At 45.8% G+C, this 19,355-nt stretch overlaps 1 protein-coding gene across 5 annotated transcripts in view; it reads right to left on the bottom strand.

Annotated features, from left to right (window-relative positions):
- LOC309978695 (steryl-sulfatase-like) overlaps nt 1-19,355 on the bottom strand; it is a 180,366-nt gene that overhangs the window by 82,303 nt on the left and 78,708 nt on the right. For 4 of the 5 annotated variants that reach the window (XM_082865229.1, XM_082865225.1, XM_082865227.1 and 1 more), the window contains 3 exons: nt 4,165-4,305; nt 842-963; nt 626-748 (listed from right to left, as the gene is read on the bottom strand). In XM_082865229.1, the coding sequence (XP_082721355.1) occupies nt 626-748; nt 842-963; nt 4,165-4,301 (382 nt within the window). In that variant the 5' untranslated portion in view covers nt 4,302-4,305. Of the gene's footprint in view, nt 1-625; nt 749-841; nt 964-3,944; nt 4,099-4,164; nt 4,306-19,355 lie in introns of those variants that run through there. The other variant, XM_082865228.1, reaches the window with a different exon arrangement.

The following is a 19,355-nucleotide window of genomic DNA, read 5'->3' as shown; positions in this document are numbered from 1 at the left end:
AAAACAATTAATTAATTAATTAAAAAAATTGAAATGTGACTATATCACTAAATTAGGGAGTGCCTCACACAAGAGAAAAAGTGATGGTGGTTTGACAAAATGTGGGAGGAAAGAGACCGGTCATTTTGCTCCCATGAGATGTTCTAGGGTTCCTCTGATGACCTGCATAGACCCAAGTTTATCAAGTGAAGGGGGAGAAGGATTCGTTCCTACCCAGGGGATAAAATCAGTGGGAATGTCAACGGAGAAAAATTCAGACGCAATTTTAGTACTGAAACGTAAAATGTAAACCTTTATCAATAGTATGGTGTGTGTGTGTGTGTGTGTGTGTGTGTGTAGTTTTGCATGCTGTGTGTGTGCATGATTAGTTATCCATTTCACCATCCATCATCCATCCACACACATACACACACATAACATAAATAAGGACACACATCTACACATTCCAATAGCACATATAGACGCATGGTGTTCGAATTTAGCATTGAAATAATTTCTCCCCTATTTAGAGTTGTGCAAACGCTATCAGTCAGCTCATCTTCAAGAAGGCTGCTCTCATGCCCTCCCCAATTTCCCACTCACCCAGGTCCTCGCACCGCCCACCCCTCCGCCCAGCTGCCCATACCTATCAGAGCTGTGGAATAGCCTTGATTCTTCAGGAGCTTGGCGAACGTAATCTCACTGTGGGGAAGTCCTCCCGAAGAGGCGGAGAAGACGAAAACTCCCACTTGGGACCGAGATGCCATTCCTAAGCCAGGAGAAACCCACCATTAGGACAGGGGAAGCCCTAGGACTGGGAGGTGGATCAGGGCCGCAGCGACGGAACCAGGAGGTTGGGTACCTGAGCGGATGGGATACCGGCCCGTCATGAAGGCCGCCCTGCTGGGTGTGCACAGGGGTGATGCTGCCAGGTGCTGCGTGAGCTTCACTCCCCCTCTGGCCAAGCGGTCGATATTGGGAGTCCTGGAACAAAGACTCAGGTCATTCCTCGTGACCCTGAAAAGAAAGCTTTCTCTCTGGCTTTGTACAGTGAGTCGCTTGTCACTTATCCAGGGAAACTGCGATGGGACAGGGGGAAGGAAGGGGACACAGCACTGAGACTCAGAGTGACAACAGAACCACACTGAGGATGAAATCATCCAGGTCTGCCCTCTCCAGGGGCCCACCCATGCCCCCCTGGGGGCTCTGAGCTGCTGATTTAGGAGAGAAGCCAAGTCCTTACAAGGGGCTGCTCTGAGAAGCGGGAGGGTCAAGGGTCAAGGTCTCTGTCCTCCGTCACCTGTGCCCCCCACCAGTCACCTCCGTGCCCCAAACGAGAAAGCTCTGGGAGCAGCCTGACTCTTCTCTTGCCAACTACAGCCAAAGAGAAGCACCTAACCAGTTCTCACCAGGCCCTGCCGAATTTCCACATGGCCCCAGGGAGAACGGGGTGACGGCACCGTCCGGGGAAAGGGACGATGGGCTCCAGGTGCATTTACCAGGGATCGGTAACAAAGGGGTCACAGACTCCAGGGGAAAGGGACACAGCAACATGGAAACACGCCATGCCGTGAGACACGCACACCCTCTGAGTGTCTTTTTGTTTTTCCGTTAAAGAAACACTCATTTATGGGCTGACTTCTAGGATGACGCCTTATGCAGGACAAGCCATCCTGCCACCTCTTATCCAGGACTGGTGTGGTCCATCACCTTAGGAAATCATGCCAGACTTCCTAGGCATTCAGAGGGGAAGTTCCTTCAGGGCTGGGTTCACGCTGAGTGACGATCCCTTATCCTCCAGTGGGAACCCCAGCGCCTGCCTCTCTGCCAGGCTGCTCACCTTCTATACTTCAGTTCTGAGCATAGATGGGACTCCCCCCACCCTGCCATGGCCTCCTTGTCCTGCGGGAGAGGCCTGTTCCATCTGTAGGATGTCAGTCCCTATCCCCCATCACGGCAGCTTCCTCCCTGTAAAGGGACGGAGTGGCTAACGGCCCTCCCCTCCAAGACTTCTGCCTGTGGCGTGGGGCACGTATCTTGTTCCGTTGTGACGCCACTGCTTCCTTGGTTCAGCGCCCACAGGCTAGTCCTGTAACAATGCAGAGCTCGAAGGGGAAGATCACGGCATTGCACTGTAATGTCAAGCTGCTCGCTCATCTATTAGTTTAACTTATGCCTTTAATTCTCAACATTTCCACTTTGCTTTGGCCTTAAATTACAAGATTCTGAGAACACTGAGGCTGTCTGTATATTTGACTTAATCCCCCTAGTGCCTAGATTGCCACTGAAAAATCTGACTATCTTGAGATGTGATATTGTAAAACGTAAAATGGAAAATGTCCTTCAGAAAGAACTGGGGAGGAAGTGATACATTGGAATTTGGGATTAGCAGATACAGACTAGTACATATAAAATAGATAAACAACAAGGATTTAGTGTAGGACACAGGGAACTGTATTCTTTATCTTGTAATAAACTATAATGGAAAATGGAAAAGAATCGGAAAAAAAGAATATCTACATATATAAATGTATGTATAAATATACACATAGTATACATATATAAATATATACATATATATTGATAGAAAACTGAATCACTGTGCTGTACACCTGAAACTAACACAACGTTGTAATCAACTGTACTTCAATTAAAAAAAAAATAAAAGAACTGGATGCTAATATGGAGGACAAGAGAGATTTAGGGTATTATTGATATGAATTCTTACTTAGGATTTTATAGCCCTTTTTTTCTTTTGGATAATTGGCAGACACTGAACCTTAAAGGCTTGACTGTGATCTTTTAATTAAGACACCTTAGTAGGAATAGTTATCTATTATCTCACTAAAGTTTAGGAATATCATATCTAATATTATATCTAATGCTAATATCATATGGTATTTTAAAATGATACTTAAAATGAAAAAAAATAAATTGTGACCTCGATAAGAAAAATTACTAACAAGGTTCGTGTCTGAAATGCCTAACAGTGAGATCTAAACTTTTCACAAAATGAAGCATAAGGTGAGGAAGGAAACATACGTGGTTAATTAAAATTTTAAGAGAACACTGAGTGCAGATCTTATCCTTGCACGTGCTTTAAACAAAATCTAACAAACATCATAGGTCAGCATACATTTTAAAAATAACACGTGACATCTGACACACAGAATCAGGTTGGAAGTGACGTCACTTTCGGCTGCCTCTTGCAGGCCGGGTCCTCCTCAAAAGTGTAATTTACTTCATTTTTGTTTGCTGTGCCACATAACGATGAAACAGACGTCCTGAGACGCACGGTCATGTTGTACAGAAGAGGAGGACCTACAGCGAGTGGAGTGAACGCAAATCAGACCCCGTGGCACTCAGCGGCATGTCCCTGTGAGCTTCAGCTAATTATCTGTAGCTCTTCCGAGAAACTTCTGGTGAATCCCACCCTCTCCTTTCACTTTGTTTGCGCTCATCACGTGTGAGGTGAAGCTCTCCACAGAACCACAGTTATGTCAACATTTCCCCATGATCACATAGAGAAAGTGCACCCCTAAGACCAATATTCCACTGCACCCTGACCGACTAATTCTAAACCCAAGAGCCCTACACCGGGGGGCTGGGGAACAAAACACCCTCCTCTGTCCGAGTCTGGTTCCCACTGTGTTTTCCCTACCATTGTAGTCACCCCTAGCCCTTGAAAAGTTCTGACACCATCAAACGTGACACGTGTCCCCAGGACATCTGTCCCCGGCCGGTGTGTCTGCATGAGAATCCAGCACAGCCTGGCCCAGAGGTGGAAGGGTACAGAGGTGACAGCGAGGGGTTGACAAGGGGGGATGGATTGGGTCCCAATGGGAACGGAGCCAGAGGCCGAAAACAGAAGACAAAACAGAAGAGGCGAACCAAAGGGAGGGAAACATGATGATGGGAAAAAAGCCACAGACTAGGGGCGAGGAAGAAAGAATTATGATGAATACCTTCCCAGTGAGCCGTCTGAGTTCATCCAACAGTGATTCGAATAGATAAGTCATCATACCTGCCTACTAACGCCTGTGTGTGTCTACGTAAAGTCGTACAGGAAAGTGCGCCGTTGGGGGGCTCTGAACGTTTCTCCGTGGCCTGCGCTCTGTGAACATGCGCTGCCCATCCCAGGACGGCAGCCTGTGAAGGGAGCCCTGTGTTTACACGTCACCCAACCTGAGGGTCTTGTTTCCATAGCAGCCAGGATCCCCAATGCCAAGGTCGTCGGCCATCAGCAGGACGAAGTTGGGCGTTGACACCGCATGGCTCCGGGCCTCATAGATGAACAGCAGCAGAAGCAAAAGCGTCCTCATCTTCCTGCAAAGGGCAAGGGGAAGAGAGACATGAAGGATGCTGGCCTGAGGCGGCCCACTCTCCTTCTCTGCGACCCTCCCCCTCCTCCCAGTAGAGGACGTTCTGTCGACCCGGCCACCCCCGACGACATGGGCTGCAAAGCATCTAAGACATCACGCGGCGAAGAACTGTATCCTCTCTGTCCTGTGTGTCTGTTTCCAAAACAAACACTTCTTTCTCCCTCGATAGCAGTGACCTCTCCTTTCTACCCCAAACCAAAACATAGGCTCTGTCTAGAAAAATGAAGACACAATCATCTCTTTATGGAAGGCGGGATCTGTGTCATCAGCTGAAAGTTCTCTGCACTGAAAAAAAAAAACCGGGCATTTCAGGACAATCCAATTGTCAATGTCAAATCCTTTCTAAAACTAGCCACGAGTTTCGGCGTAGCGGCTTTTCAAAGGGAAACACGTAGAGTTGGGCGTGATGCAAACCTTTCCAAGCTCAAGGAAGACATGGTTCACAGCCTGGGGCGGCTCTGGGTGCTAGTAGGTGGCAGCAAACGCGGTGGAGGGGAGGGAAAATCCATCCACCTTCTATGGCTGTCATCCCAATGCACACTCACCCCCCTACCCCGGCATTTCACCCCTTTCAAGAACAACGGGCCGGAGGACTTTGGGGGTGGATGCACACCTGAAACTCCTGCTCTGACACCCGTAGGAACTACCAAGTGAACACTCAGGAGAGGGACAGAACCTGCCCGCGTCTGAGCAGCCGGGGGCAGAGGCATCCTCAGGCCTATCCCCTTGGGTGGGGTTCAACGTCCTCGGGGCCAGAACAAGGGGCCAGACCGAGGGAGGCACACACCTGAGCTATCGCTCACCTCGAGAGAACTCAGGACTTAGGGAAACGAGAGGAAACCTTAGCAGAACCTGCGGCATCAGGAACTCATCGGGGGCGGGAAGGGGCCTGGGACGTGCAAACCCCACGGGAGCTGTGGGGTTCCACAGGAGGCATGATGGCCACATGCAGCAGAAATCCCATGAGAGTTTCGTCGGAGCAAACAACACGGGTGCTGCTTCCAGAGGACACCCGGACGCCAACCCAGCCACCCTCACGTGGCCCTCTTCTTTTACTGCACCCCCTTGCTCTCCGTAACATGGATCCTCACCTAGAGTGGGATGTGGAAAGACAGCCCAGCCCCCAAAGATGTGCAGGCCCTCATCCCTGGAGCCCACTTGGAGCGGGACGGTTCTCTGTCATGGGAGCTGTGCTGTGCCGGGACCCCTGGACCCACTCACTCGACGCCTGCAGCGCACCCTCCCACCCTGACTTGTGCCACCAAAAAGTCTCCCGACGGTACCTCATGTCCCCTGGGTCATAAAGTCACCCCCAGTGCAGAACCACCGAGTCACCGCCGGCCCATCACCCTTTTCATCATCTGTAAAATCATCGGCGAAACCTTCACTCCTGTATGTACCTGGTGACGACTCACTCCCTTGCTGTCATAGGCGGGCAGCTTGGCTTCTATGGAGGGATTCGGAAGCTGCAGCGCATCTGAGCAACTGACTTTCTCCTTTGCACCCACTAGTACATCTTCAATGCTAACAGGTCACATTCCTCGGCCATCCCGTGTCCCCGTCGGTCACAGAAGCCCTTGCATTCCTGGGCATGTGGGCAACAAGCTCAAAGAGGCTCTTCGAAGAGGACCTTAGGCTCCGAGCATTCCTTTTCGTCTTGCCTCACCTGTGACTTGTCTGTCTCTGGTCCACATGGAACATCTCTCCCCACCACACCTTTTCATCAGATGTTCTGCTCTCCGAACAGTCATCTTGCCAGTTGCCTTTCTGAGTCCAGATCAAAGGACCCTCATCCCGAGTGCGTGGGTAACTTGGAGCCATACCTTTCTCGCTTGACCTACTTTCAGTCTCCCCTCTCACCTCTCTGTCTCTCAAGGATCTTTCCACAAAGGCAAACTCGGCGCCCTTTGTCTAAAGATAACGAACCAGGGAAATGTGACCATTCAATGCGCTCTTCTAGAGCCACTCTCTCATTCCCGTCTCCCGCGTGCTCTCTTTGGTGGCCTGTCTTTGTCGGGGAGTAGAGGCATGAGGGCAGAATGAAGAGTCAAGGGTCTCGTAGCGGCTCAGGCCAGCCGCTACGAGGCCTGGGCCACCTCCTCGCGTGGGTGACTCATCCACATTTCACCAAGATGCCATCTCTGTGGTCGGGCAGTCAACTAGACGCCTGTTTCTTTTTTTTTTTTTTCAGTGCAGAGAACTTTCAGCTGATGACACAGAGCCCATCTCCCATAAAAAGATGGAAAGAAAGGGTCTTCATGAAATCAAGATCCCCGCACCCCCATGTTCGTCACGGCATTATTCACAATAGTCAACACACAGAGACAACCTTAGTGTCCACGCACGGATGAAGGGATAAAGACAATGTGATACAACGGAAAGTTACTCAGCCTTGAAAAGAAAGAAATCCTGCCACTTGTGACAATATGGATGAACCTGGAGGATGTTATCCTAAAGGAAATAAGCCAATAACAGAAGCACACATACCGCATGATCTCACTCATCTGTAGAATCTAAAAAGAGAAAGTTCAACTCATAGAAACAGAGAGTATAACTGCGGTTGCCCCGGGCGGACGGGGGGCGGTGGCACAGAAGAAATGGGGAGATATTGCTCAAAGGGTATAAGCTTCCAGTTATAAGATGAATAAGTTCTGGGAAGTAATGTGCAGCAAGGTAACTATAATTAATAACACTGTATTGTATACTTGAAATCTGCTTAAACAGTAGATCTTAAGCACTCTATCCATAAAAAGAAGTCTTAACTGTGTGAGGTGACCAATGCGTTAACTAACTTGACAGTGGGAATCCCTTCATAACGTATATGTCTATCAAATCACCATATTTAAATATACGCAATTTTATTTGTCAATTATACCTAAACTGAGCTGGAAAAAAAAAGAATATCCCCTTTCCCTCCTTCTAAGAAAAAGAAAAAGAAATAAAGGGTTTCCAAAATGATAAAGTACTAGACAAATGTAACTTGTTAGGAGTATTTTTGTCTTTCGATAGCTTTGCAGCTAAAAGCCATTCACTGACAATTCAACCAAATCCATTTCCACAAATGCCTATGAGGTAAAAATTGGCTAAAAGACACCATGATGGTCTTGTGATGGTTTCATGGTTGAATGAGACACTGAATCATCCTGCACGGCTCCAAGCGGCCGAACGAGATCTTCCATGAACCCACTGAAATAAGTGACAGATGTGGCTTCTGCAGATGAGTTCCAATCCTGCTTCCCCTGCTTCACAGTGGTGAAACCGCAGGACATTTACTTAGCCTCTTTGTCATCATTTTCTTCTGTGAAATGGGGATTATTGTGAGGATAACATGATATACTTAGCACTATGACTCAGTAAGGGACTCATAGGTGCCAGTACTTGTTAGCTGCAGTTATCAGCAGCATTATTATAATTTTGTGTAGACTCTAATAAGTACAGTCACACAGCTTTAAATGAGATGTGGGAGGCCAACTAAAAGATGGCCCAATGACACCCCTCCTGGTACTCACATCTTGCATAATCCCCTCCCCATGAATATGGCTGGACTTTGCAACTTGGTTCTGACTAACAGAAGATGAAAACAGTGATGTGACATCACTTCTGTGATGAGGCTGCAAACGACTATGACCTCTGTCTTTCCAGCAGACTCTACTTCTTGCTGGATTTTGATTAGCTGAGTTGCCACATTGGAGAGACCCCCATGACGAGGAACTGAGGAAGGACTCCAGCCAAGAGCCAGCAAGGACATGAGACTCTCACGCCACCAGCCTACAAGGAACTGAACCCTGCCTACAAGGATCTTACTGAGCCTGGAAACGGAGCTTGCCTCTGTTGAACCAGTGTTGAACCAGTAGATGAGACCACCATCCAGGTTGGTACCTTGATCCAAGGAGAGGAGCCAGCTAAGCTGTGCCTGGGTTCCTGACCCATTGAGACAGTGAGATAACAAATGTGTGTCACTTTGAGCTGCCAAGCTCGGGGGCTGTTTGTTACACAGCAGTAGGTAACTAATACAAAGTGCAGTAGCTTAAGATGGGAAGTTCAGCTGTGCTGATGAGGACCTGAAAAAAGCTTTCCATGCTGGTGGCTCAGAAGGTCATGCTGAATGTATTTTAAGAAGATGTTTCATTATTAATGAGTAGGAAGAATTTATATAAGTAATTTAAAGATACATGGCTCAACTTTTATTTAACATAGTTTTGGAAGTCCTAGCCGTTGCAATCAGAGAAGAAAAAGGAATAAAGGGAATCGAAATTGGAACAGAAGATGTACAACTGTCACTGTGTGCAGATGACATGATGCTCTACATAGAAAATCCTAAAGATGCCACCAGAAAACTACTAGAGCTCATCAAAGAATTTGGTAAAGTTGCAGGACGCAAAATTAATACACAGAAATCTCTTGCATTCCTATACACTAACAATGAAAGATCAGAAAGAGAGATTAAGGAAACAATCCCATTCACCATTGCATCAAAAAGAATAAAATACCTAGGAATAAACCTACCTAAGGAGGCAAAAGACCTGTACTCAGAAAACTATAAGATACTGATGAAAGAACTGAAAGATGACACAAACAGATGGAGAGATATACCATGCTCCTGGATTGGAAGAATCAACATTGTGAAAATGACTATACTACCCAAAGCAATCTACAGATTCAATGCAATTCCTAACCAATTACCAATGGCATTTTTTACAGAACTAGAACAAAAAATTTTACAATTTATATGGAAACACAAAAGACCCTGAATAGCCAAAGCAATCTTGAGAAAGAAGAACAGAGCTGGAGGAATCAGGCTTCCTGACTTCAGACTATACTACAAAGCTACACAGTCATCAAGACAGTACAGTACTGGCACAAAATCAGAAATATAGATCAATGGAACAGGATAGTAAGCCCAGAGATAAACCCAGCACTTATGGTTACCTAATCTAAGACAAAGGAGGCAAGAATATACAAGGGAGAAAAGACAGTCTCTTCAATAAGTGGTGCTGAGAAAACGGGACAGCTACATGTAAAAGAATGAAATTAGAACACTCCCTAACACCATATACAAAAATAAACTCAAAATGGATTAAAGACTTAAATGTAAGGCCAGATAAACTCTTAGAGGAAAACACAGGCAGAATACTCTTTGACATAAATCACAGCAAGATCCTTCTTGATCCATCTCCTAGAGTAATGAAAATGAAAACAAAAATAAACAAATGGGACCTAATGAAACTTAAAAGCTTTTGCACAGCAAAGGAGACCATAAATAAAACAAAAAGACAACCCTCAGAATGGGAGAAAATATTTGCAAACAAAGCAACTGACAAGGGATCAATCTCCAAAATACACAAACAGCTCATGCAGCTCAATATCAAAAAAAAAACAAAACCAAACAACCCAATCAAACAATGGGCGGAAGACCTAAACAGACATTTCTCCAAAGAAGACATATGGATGGTCAAGAGGCACATGAAAAGATGCTCAACATCACTAATCATTAGAGAAATGCAAATCAAAACTATAATGAGGTATCACCTCACAAGAGTCAGAATGGCCATCATCGAAAAATCTACAAACAATAAACGCTGGAGAGGGTGTGGAGAAAAGGGAACCTTCCTACACTGTTGGTGGGAATGTAAACTGGTACAGCCACTATGGAGAACAGTATGGAGGTTCCTTAAAAAACTAAAAATAGGGCTTCCCTGTTGGTGCAGTGGTTGAGAGTCCGCCTGCCAATGCAGGGGACACGGGTTCGTGCCCTGGTCCGGGAAGATCCCACATGCCGCGGAGCGGCTGGGCCCGTGAGCCATGGCCGCTGAGCCTGCGCGTCCTGAGCCTGTGCTCCACAATGGGAGAGGCCACAACGGTGAGATGACCGCGTACCACAAAAAAAAAAAAAAAAAAATAAAAAAAAAATAGAGCTACCATATGACCCAGCAATCCCACTCTTGGGCATATATCTGGAGAAAACCATAATTCAAAATGATGCATGCACCCTAATGTTCATTGCAGCACTATCTACAATAGCCAGGACACGGAAGCAGCCTAAATGTCCACTGACAGAGGACTGGATAAAGAAGATGTGGTACATATATAGAATGGAATATTACTAATCCATAAAAAGGAATGAAATAATGCCATTTGCAGTGACATGGATGGACCTAGAGACTGTCATACAGAGTGAAGTAAGTCAAAAAGATAAAGACAAATACTGTATAATATTGCTTATAGGTGGAGTCTAGAAAAATGGTACTGATGAACTTATTTGCAAAGCAGAAATAGATCACAGATGTAGAAAACAAATGCATGGATACCAAGGGGGAAAGGGGGTGGGGTGGGATGAATTGGGAGATTGGGATTGACATATATACACTACTATATATAAAAGAGATAACTAATAAGGACCTACTGTATAGCACAGGGAACTCCACTCAATACTCTGTCATGGGCTCTATGGGAAAAGAATCTAAAAAAAGGGGGGCTATAGGTGTATGTATGACTAACTCACTGTTCTGTACAGCAGAAACTAAGACAACTCTGTAAAGCAACTATACTCCAATGAAAGTTAATGAAAAAAAGACCAAGCTCACTCCCGAAGCAAAAATCAATGAAATAAAAAGTAAAGACACATGGCTCAGCTCACCCACCATGTGAAAAATGAATTTTTGTTTTACAATTGAAAGTTGAAGATACCAGAAGAGGAATAAATGTTCTTATGGCAGACACGTGTGAAAGAGATTAAATGGTGTGAAACTGAGACTCTGTGTGAATCTTAAGTAAGTCTCAGCCCCAAATCCAGCTACTCAGAGACCTACTTCGGGCTACTACGCTTGTACTGTACACAAAAATCAAATATGATTTCTTTTCAAATAATTTTTTCTTCATTCTGTATTTACTTATATTCTAAGTGTACACAAGAAAAAACACACAAACCAACCATTCAGAGAACCACTCAGGTCCTGTGTTTCTCTCCAGGTTTTTCTTTTTCCTATGCTTGTGTCAACAGCTGAATGCACAGCACTCTGTGCCCTGGATGCTGTTTTCGTTTTTCCAAGCAGATCTCTCACTATAGGGCGGAGAAAAGTCTAAGAAAGAGCAGGGGTCAGACATGGAAGGCACTGTCAGCACACGAAGGATGTTCATTTTTATCCAGAAATGATGGAGAGACAGTAAAGATTTTAAGGAGGGGGGGACAGGCAGGTTTGATTTCCACTGAGATGGTCATTCTGCTACTCTGTGGCAGATGGATTGGCACAGGCTGGAGTGGACATGAAGATAAAGGCCACGACCCTACAAAGATGTCGGTACCCAGAGTAGGTGGGGACAGGCAGCAGAGGAGAACAGAACTGCACTGAGATGCAATCAGTAGACCTCGGTAACTAACGGGACAGGAAGTGTCAGAAAGAGAGGGCCGTGAATGGTACTTCAACTTTGCTTTCTGGAAACAGACAGGGGCCGTTAGCTGTCAAAGAGCACAATAAAGGAGAAAACATTTGGGGTTTAAGATTTTGAATCCTCTCCATGCCAGGATGTTGCTGTAGTAAGGACCCATTGTACACGTGTGCTCTTTGGGAAAAAGCACTGTGTTGTTCAGTGAGAGGATTAGTTTACGTGTAAAACTTTTTTCTTTCTTTTTTTTTTTTTTGCGGTACGCGGGCCTCTCACTGCTGTGGCCTCTCCCGTTGCGGAGCACAGGCTCCGGACGCGCAGGCTCAGCGGCCATGGCTCACGGGCCCAGCCGCTCCGCGGCATGTGGGATCTTCCCGGACCGGGGCACGAACCCATGTCCCCTGCATCGGCAGGCGGACTCTCAACCACTGTGCCACCAGGGAAGTCCCTACGTGTAAAATCTTTTAATTGAAATCCAATAGGGCAAAAGTCCGCTAATAATTATTAATATCTATATTAATTTCTGAATTGCCAAATGGTTTTGGTTCGCTCACTGCGACCGTGTATCATTAGTTATAGGTCCAAAAATGTGTCTGGGGTAGATATTACTAAGGCTAATGTGAGAAATACCACCTAGTCCAATAAAGAATGTTTCAAATTTTATGTTTCTTAATAGCCACTTACAATCCCACTGCATTTGAATTATTATTGTCTGAAGTGACCAGAATTTATTTTTTCCCCACAAACATGGATTAGTACAAAGTGCTTCTAAAGACATTTCATACTGTTAAAAGAGTTAGTTGATAAAAGTACTTAAAAGTTAAATAAAAGTGCTCCAAGATATTAAGAGTACAGCACATTCACTTCTGAAAAACAGCGTAATGTCCCCCCTGCAAAAACTAAATTATTTTTCTGAACAACCTTAATTTGGCAAAAAAGCAAGAAAAAAAAAAAACTTTTTTGAGAATGCAGCTATTCCTAAAACAGAATTATTGTGAAGCGGAGAGAGAAAAGAACATTTTCATAACTAGAGATGTAATTACAGTAAATTTGTTCATTAAAAGAATATTAACACTGCACGTACATGACGGAAACTTTACCACAGCAAACCCAAAATGTCCCCGATCTAGTTGCCTGATGCGGAAAAGGCTTATTGGAAACAGAGAAAAACATACATTGCAAACCACGCTTTGTTTAGAAGAAATGCCATTTTTGTTCAACCCAAGCTATGCATCATCAATGAAATTTGCTTAACAAAGTGTTACCTAATAAATGTGCTATTTTAAATTCGTGAAGAAAAATAATCTGACATCAGGGCAGCAAAAACCCTAAATGAATATGTGTTTGAACAGCTGTTTCTATAGATTTAAATACCTATTCAGATTGCTTGTGTTTTCTCTAATATAAATATTCACGTCTCATTTATTTAGCGAACCCCGGTTTTTAGTGACTGCGCAACCCTGGCTGGGACTCTGGTCTGTGACTTTTTCAGGATACTCAAGTACACCCAGTACAGTTAAAGGAACTGTGCTGAGTATTAATAAAGAAAGGTTAACTTTAAAAAAGTAAGTCTCGCCCAGCCTCTCTGTTGACATGTGAAATCTTCCGAACGGTTGGGGAGACAGTCAGTTCTGGATGTTGGAAGACTCTCATGGCTCTCACTCACTTCTTCCCTTGCTCCTGAGTCCAGCTGGTGCAGCAAGACACAGGAGGGAGGGCAGCAAAGCAAGGAACCCAGATGGGACCCCGCCCCCGCCATGCCCATGCTGTCGCCCTGTCTGTGTAGGTCTCCGTTCCCACACAATAAGAGGGCCCCCGGCACGTCTGAAAGCCCACCCTGTCTCTGTGCCCACACCTGATGGTTCTCTACGTCTGCCTGGAAATGACTCTGCATTGTTTTCCAATGAGACACCAGAGGGACCGACTCTGAGAGCACCATCACAGAGCAAAATAGTCCCTGAAAACTGTAAAAGCCAGAGTCTGAAAAGCATGTGACAGCCCATCCTGTTTGAGTTCCTGACAAGCATTTCCCCCGCCGCTGACTGTCAGGGTCAATCTGTGGCTGCGTCAACCTGCACTGGGTACTTCAGCAAAGGCGGAGTGTTCACCTTGAGATAGAGAAACAGAAAAGGCAGGTGCCCTTGCTGGGCTCCGGCTGATTTAATGGCACAGATGTGACTGTGTTTGGCATGAGATGAGATCCCTGCCGGCCCAGTCCAGAAGCTGGGGAATTTCTCACGCAAAGGTACCAACGGTCCTGCCATGGCTTAAAGACCCAACCAGGCAAGGCAGCTGAAAGGGAGCCTGCTGCTGGAGCTCAGAGCAGCAGACCAATACAAATTCAACCCCAGTTGGAAGAGTAAGAGCAGAAGGCTTCAGAATGAGACAGCAATGGCAAAAAGCAGCAAAAACAACTCTCACCCCTCGCATGGCATCAAACTGTTAGCCTGGAGGCGCCCATTTGATACAGCTTGCTACCTACTTCTAACAACCAACGGCACAGGCTGTTACTGTGCCCATGTTACAGATGAGCAAAGTGAGGCTGAGAGGTGACGTTATCTGCTGGAGGACATGTAGCCGGTGAATGATGGGGCGGGGGTCACAGCCCAGCTCTGTGGGACGCCAACTCCATTCCGAGACAAATGTGAGGAGAACTGTCCAGCTAAGAGCGGGCTGTAGGGACCGCCTAGAAAGGGGGCCGGGGCCACGTATGCAGGCAGGGAGGATTCTATTTCATTTTATACACGGTGGCGTTATTTGAATACTCATGACGCACTGGGTAAGTTGAAAATTATTTTTGACTGTGATAAAATCCACATAACGAAATTTACCATCTTAACCATTTTTAAGCGTACATTTCAGGGGCATTAAGTACATTCATCTTGTTGAAAACGATCCCCCCCCCCCCATCTCCAGAACTCTTCATCTTGCAAAACGGAAATTCTGTCCCTGTTAAACAACCCCTCATTTTCTTCTCCCCCAGCCCCTGGCACCCAGCATTCATTCTCCTTTCTGTCTCTAGGAATCTGATGACTGTGGGTGCCTCTCACCAGTGGCATCACACAGTATTTGTCCTTCTGCATCTGACTTATGTCACTCACCACAATGTCAAGGTTCATCTGTGTCGTAGTGTCACGATGTCCTTGCTTTTTAAGGCTGAATCATATTCTGTTGCATGGATAGAGCACATTTTGTTTATCCATTTGTCTCTTGATGGCAATTAGTTTTAAAAGACCAAACATAGAAAATGAGACACCAAATCGTTAACCACTATTAACTCTCGCCCTGGTCTTCTGACCACTGTTAGAAAGTTCTCTTTTTTGGCTGTTTGAAGGGTTGAAATTTGCAAACACCTAGAGATTTTGAAATTATATAATACACCTGTTCATAACATGTTTGATCACTCTGAGCTGTAGAGTGCTATCTTTGCTATCTATACATACCTATACAGGATGACAAATACATACTACATACATATATATAGTGACCAGCAGTATGCCAAAATATATATCTCAGTTCATAAATAGGTTACACACATACACATACACATCACCTTGTATTCATATGTTGAAATGTCTATGACTATCGATGTTTGATAAAAGTTAACACTTTAGTGTTTTCCCAAATTTACAAAAGAAATTTTTGTTGCTGCTGATGCATTATTTTCAGTCTAGGTAGCTGAATATCTCGTAGCCAGATGTCTACAACTAAAGGTTCACTTCTAAGACAAAGGAAGATTAGCAGTTCACATACTCTGCACGTAATAATTCGTAATTATCGTGAGCAAATATTGAATTGTGTTCTCATGCTACCCGGAAGATATATTACATCATGGAGCTTTGATAAAATGTCATTTAAAAAAATTTTTATTGGAGTATAGTTGATTTACCATGTTGTGTTAGTTTCAGGTATACAGCACAGTAAAATGTCATTCTGTAATGAGTGGATTGCCTTTTAAGATAAGAGGTTGTCTTAACCCTCAACTGCTGTTTTTCCAAAGCAAAGGAAAAATGCATTTTGAGATGGAGCTGTGCTAAATCTGGCACATTCACAAATGTGAACAACAACCAGCACAGAGAATCCCTGCTACAGCTTAATTCCCTTGCACTTTCTTACACTTTGGAAGGCTAAGCGTTTTTAAAACAGTGTTCTTTATGCGGTTTCAAAGTTCTGTAATTAAGAGATGCCTCCTGGGACTTCCCTGGTGGTCTCCAGTGGTTAGGACCCTGCACTTCCACTGCCGTGGGCCCAGGGTTCAATCCCTGGCTGGGGAACTAAGATCCCACATGCAAGCCCACCTCCCCCCCTGCAAAAAACAAAAATCAAATAGGTACACTGAAAAAAAAAAAGACAGAGAGGGAGAGAGAGGCCGCCCATAGACAAAGCCAGCTGGAATTAATTGTGACAGCGTTTGTGACGGCCATGCACGCCCCTCCTGTAGACTTCCACGTGGAATGCATCTGAGTGACTTCGTCAACGGGATTCTCCCCGTGCTGCCCCCATTCTAACTACTCCAGCGAGATCCCGAAGGCCCAGGATCTGTGGCACGTCCGTGCACAGGGCACTTATCGTGAGACAACTGTGTGGGACGAAGCCGTTTCTCTCTTGCTCTGCCTAATCATCTGCTCAACCTCCAGTCCTAAGGGCTGTGCCATTATCCGCCACGCATCACGGCTCACCTCAGGTTTTCATTCATTAACAACTGGCTGAATTCTACAAAGAAAACTGTGTAACCGGAGTGGTCCTCAAAATTCTGGGGAGAGTCACCCTAGCTGGAGAGTTCTTGGTCCCAGAGAATAGTGAGCAGATAGACCATGACACTGGGATATGGAAGGAAGGGTGAGAAAGCCAGGTTTGGATGACCTCTCTAATGCTAAGAGTGATTTAGAGAAGGATTCTGTAAGAAAACATGTATAGAAACGGCTAAGATCAGGAGGTCTGCATGTTCCCCAAATTCATATGTGGAAATGCTAACTCCCAATGCGATGCTATTTGGAGGTGGAGCCTTTGGGAGGTGATGAGGTCATGATGAGGGTGGAGCCCTCATGAATGGGATTAGTGAGTGTCCTTACGCTAGAGGCTCCAGAGAGCTCCCTCACCCCTTCCTCCAGGTGAGGAAGTGACGGCAGGCCGTCTGGCTTATGCAGAGTCCAGTCCCTCCGGCTAGAGTTCTTTGGGGTTCAGGGCTGGAGCCGACAGTGTTGCTGTGTCTACAGAGGTCCTGTCTGCACAGAGTTTTCTCAGGGCCCTCACGGGGAGGAGCAGAGCCTGCATCAAGACAGATTTGGGATATTCCTGCATCGCCTGGCCAAAACACAGTGCCCCAATCTCACGTGAATTTCTCTTTTTTCAAATTTTAATTTTAGTGGAAGTGTAGCTGATTTACAAAGTTGTGTGAGTTTCAGGTGTACGGCGAAGTGATTCAGTGATACACATACGTATATTCATTCTTCTTTAGATTCTTTTCTCACGTAGGTTATCGCAGAGTACTGAGTAGAGTTCCCTGTGCTGGACACACACAGGGATATACTGCTGGTTATATATCTTATCTATAGTAGTGTGTGTGTGTGTTCATCCCAAGCTCCTGATCTATCCCTCCCCACATCAGCAGCAACATGGATGGACCTAGAGATGATCATACTAAGTGAAGTAAGTCAGACAGTGAAAGACAAATATCGCATGATATCACTTATATGTGGAATCTAATTTTAAAAAAAGATATAAATGAACTTATTCACCCAAATTTCTAACATGCAGTATGAAGGAATGGGCCTACATTATAGTCAATCGGACAGAATGAAAATGCATGAGGAGAAAGACAGAACACAAAGTAGAAAGTGTGGAGCAGAAGAGAAAGTGAGGGCTTTGGAAAAGACATGAACTGCTTCTTTACATCCTGATATTGTCACCTGTGCTGTAAACATCAGAACGCCTCTGGGGTTGTTCCCCCTGCGATACTAAAGCTTTCGTGACGGGGGTGAGGACCGCTCAGGAGGGCCATGACTTGAGACGAGAAAGAAGAACATTATTTTAGCTGCTAGGACCTGGGCCAAGCTTGACCAATTTAACAACCAGATTAGGGCACAAGACAAAGATGGCTCAAAACAAGTAGGACATCCCCACTAACGGGATGGCCAGCTGTTACTCCGAGGCTCACACTTCAGCAAGCTAGTTGACCCTCTGCATTGAAGGAATTTCATAGAAATGATGATCAGCCTGGCCATCTTTCCAGGGAGGATAGGGTACTCCCTCCCCAGCACTCACAGGATCACTGATGTTCTTTTAGAGATTATAAATAAGTGCATAGGGCACTTACTATAAGCAGAATGCAAAGGCATTTTTCTAAAAAATTGCTTTGGTCGTTAAGATGGTGCGCAGCTGAAACGCATGGCCTCATCACCATCAGAACATTCTCCCAGGTATGAAATCCAGCCAGAGGAAGATGCAGAGTTAAATTGGTCCAAAGTGAGGGAGTGACCATGTCCTGGGCTGTGAGTCTGCAGCGAACTCGCCCCAAGGCCTCAGGGAACTGTGAGCCGGCATGACATGTACAATGAGACAATGGGACCCTCCAGCACACAGCCCTGTGTGCTTGGGTGTCGGCAGGGCTTACAGCCCGGTCCCCTGACCAGCGCCAGACCCTGCCCTCCATCTTTCCCCCCAAGGAGTCAGCCTTCCCAGGGCCGGGGTCTGGGGAAGCAGGCACAGCCCCCTCATTCCCCATTAGAGTGGCACCCTGCTCCCCTGTTGTATCCACCTCATTGGTCCAGGCAAAAGTGAAAGCAAATTGGAATGGGAAGCTTCCCAGCCTCTTCCTCTTGGAAGAAAGAGTTCAGAAACAAACCAAGGCAGAGGAAGATGCAAACTCCAACAGAGCTAAGCATGTGTCGCTTTGCTTTCTCTGAAACCATCCTCCGTGTCTCAAGATGGTTAAAAGAAACAAATGGAAAGAAGTCCAATAAATGTCTTCGGTTAAGCAGAATGCATGTATAAAATCTAGGGACTTCCCTAGCAGTCCAGTGGTTAAGACTCCAAGCTTCCACTGCAGGGGGCGCAGGTTCAATCCCTGGTCGGGGAACCAAGATCCTGCATGACGTGTGGCACAGCCAATAAATAAATAAATAAAAATATAAGAGTTGGTAGTACAGGAACAGAGCACCATCCCTCCCGCGGTGCTCATGCAGCCTGCAGATGGTGCTTGGTGTTCAGGGATCACCCCACGCACCCCTCTGTTCACCCCCCCATGACCTTCCCATTCACGCCAGTTTCCCCAGCTCCAGACCTCTGGGCTCTGGGTCTGAATTGGGTTCCCCGGATCTACACTGTCTGGCTCTTTGCCATCGGATCCCAGATACCCTTCGACGACACCCCAGAATGCAGATGCTGACACTGAGCCTCTGTCCGCTCAGGAGACGGGTACAGAGTTGCAAATGTTTAAAGAAACAGAAGTTATAGGATGTGAAAAAAGCACTGCGCTCACTGCCAGTTAAGAGGTAGAAAGCCAAAGGGACCCCCCAAATGCTCACGTTGACAAGATAAAGCACAAAGCCTCAAAGTCATAATGACTTTCTTCATCGTGGAGAAATCCACGTGCCATCAAATTCACCACAC

The sequence above is a fragment of the Leucopleurus acutus genome (assembly GCF_964270905.1).
Source record: "Leucopleurus acutus genome assembly, chromosome: X".
NCBI lineage: Eukaryota > Metazoa > Chordata > Mammalia > Artiodactyla > Delphinidae > Leucopleurus > Leucopleurus acutus.
The sequence above is the reverse complement of the archived record's forward strand: the minus strand, read 5'-3'. Positions and strand labels throughout refer to the sequence as shown.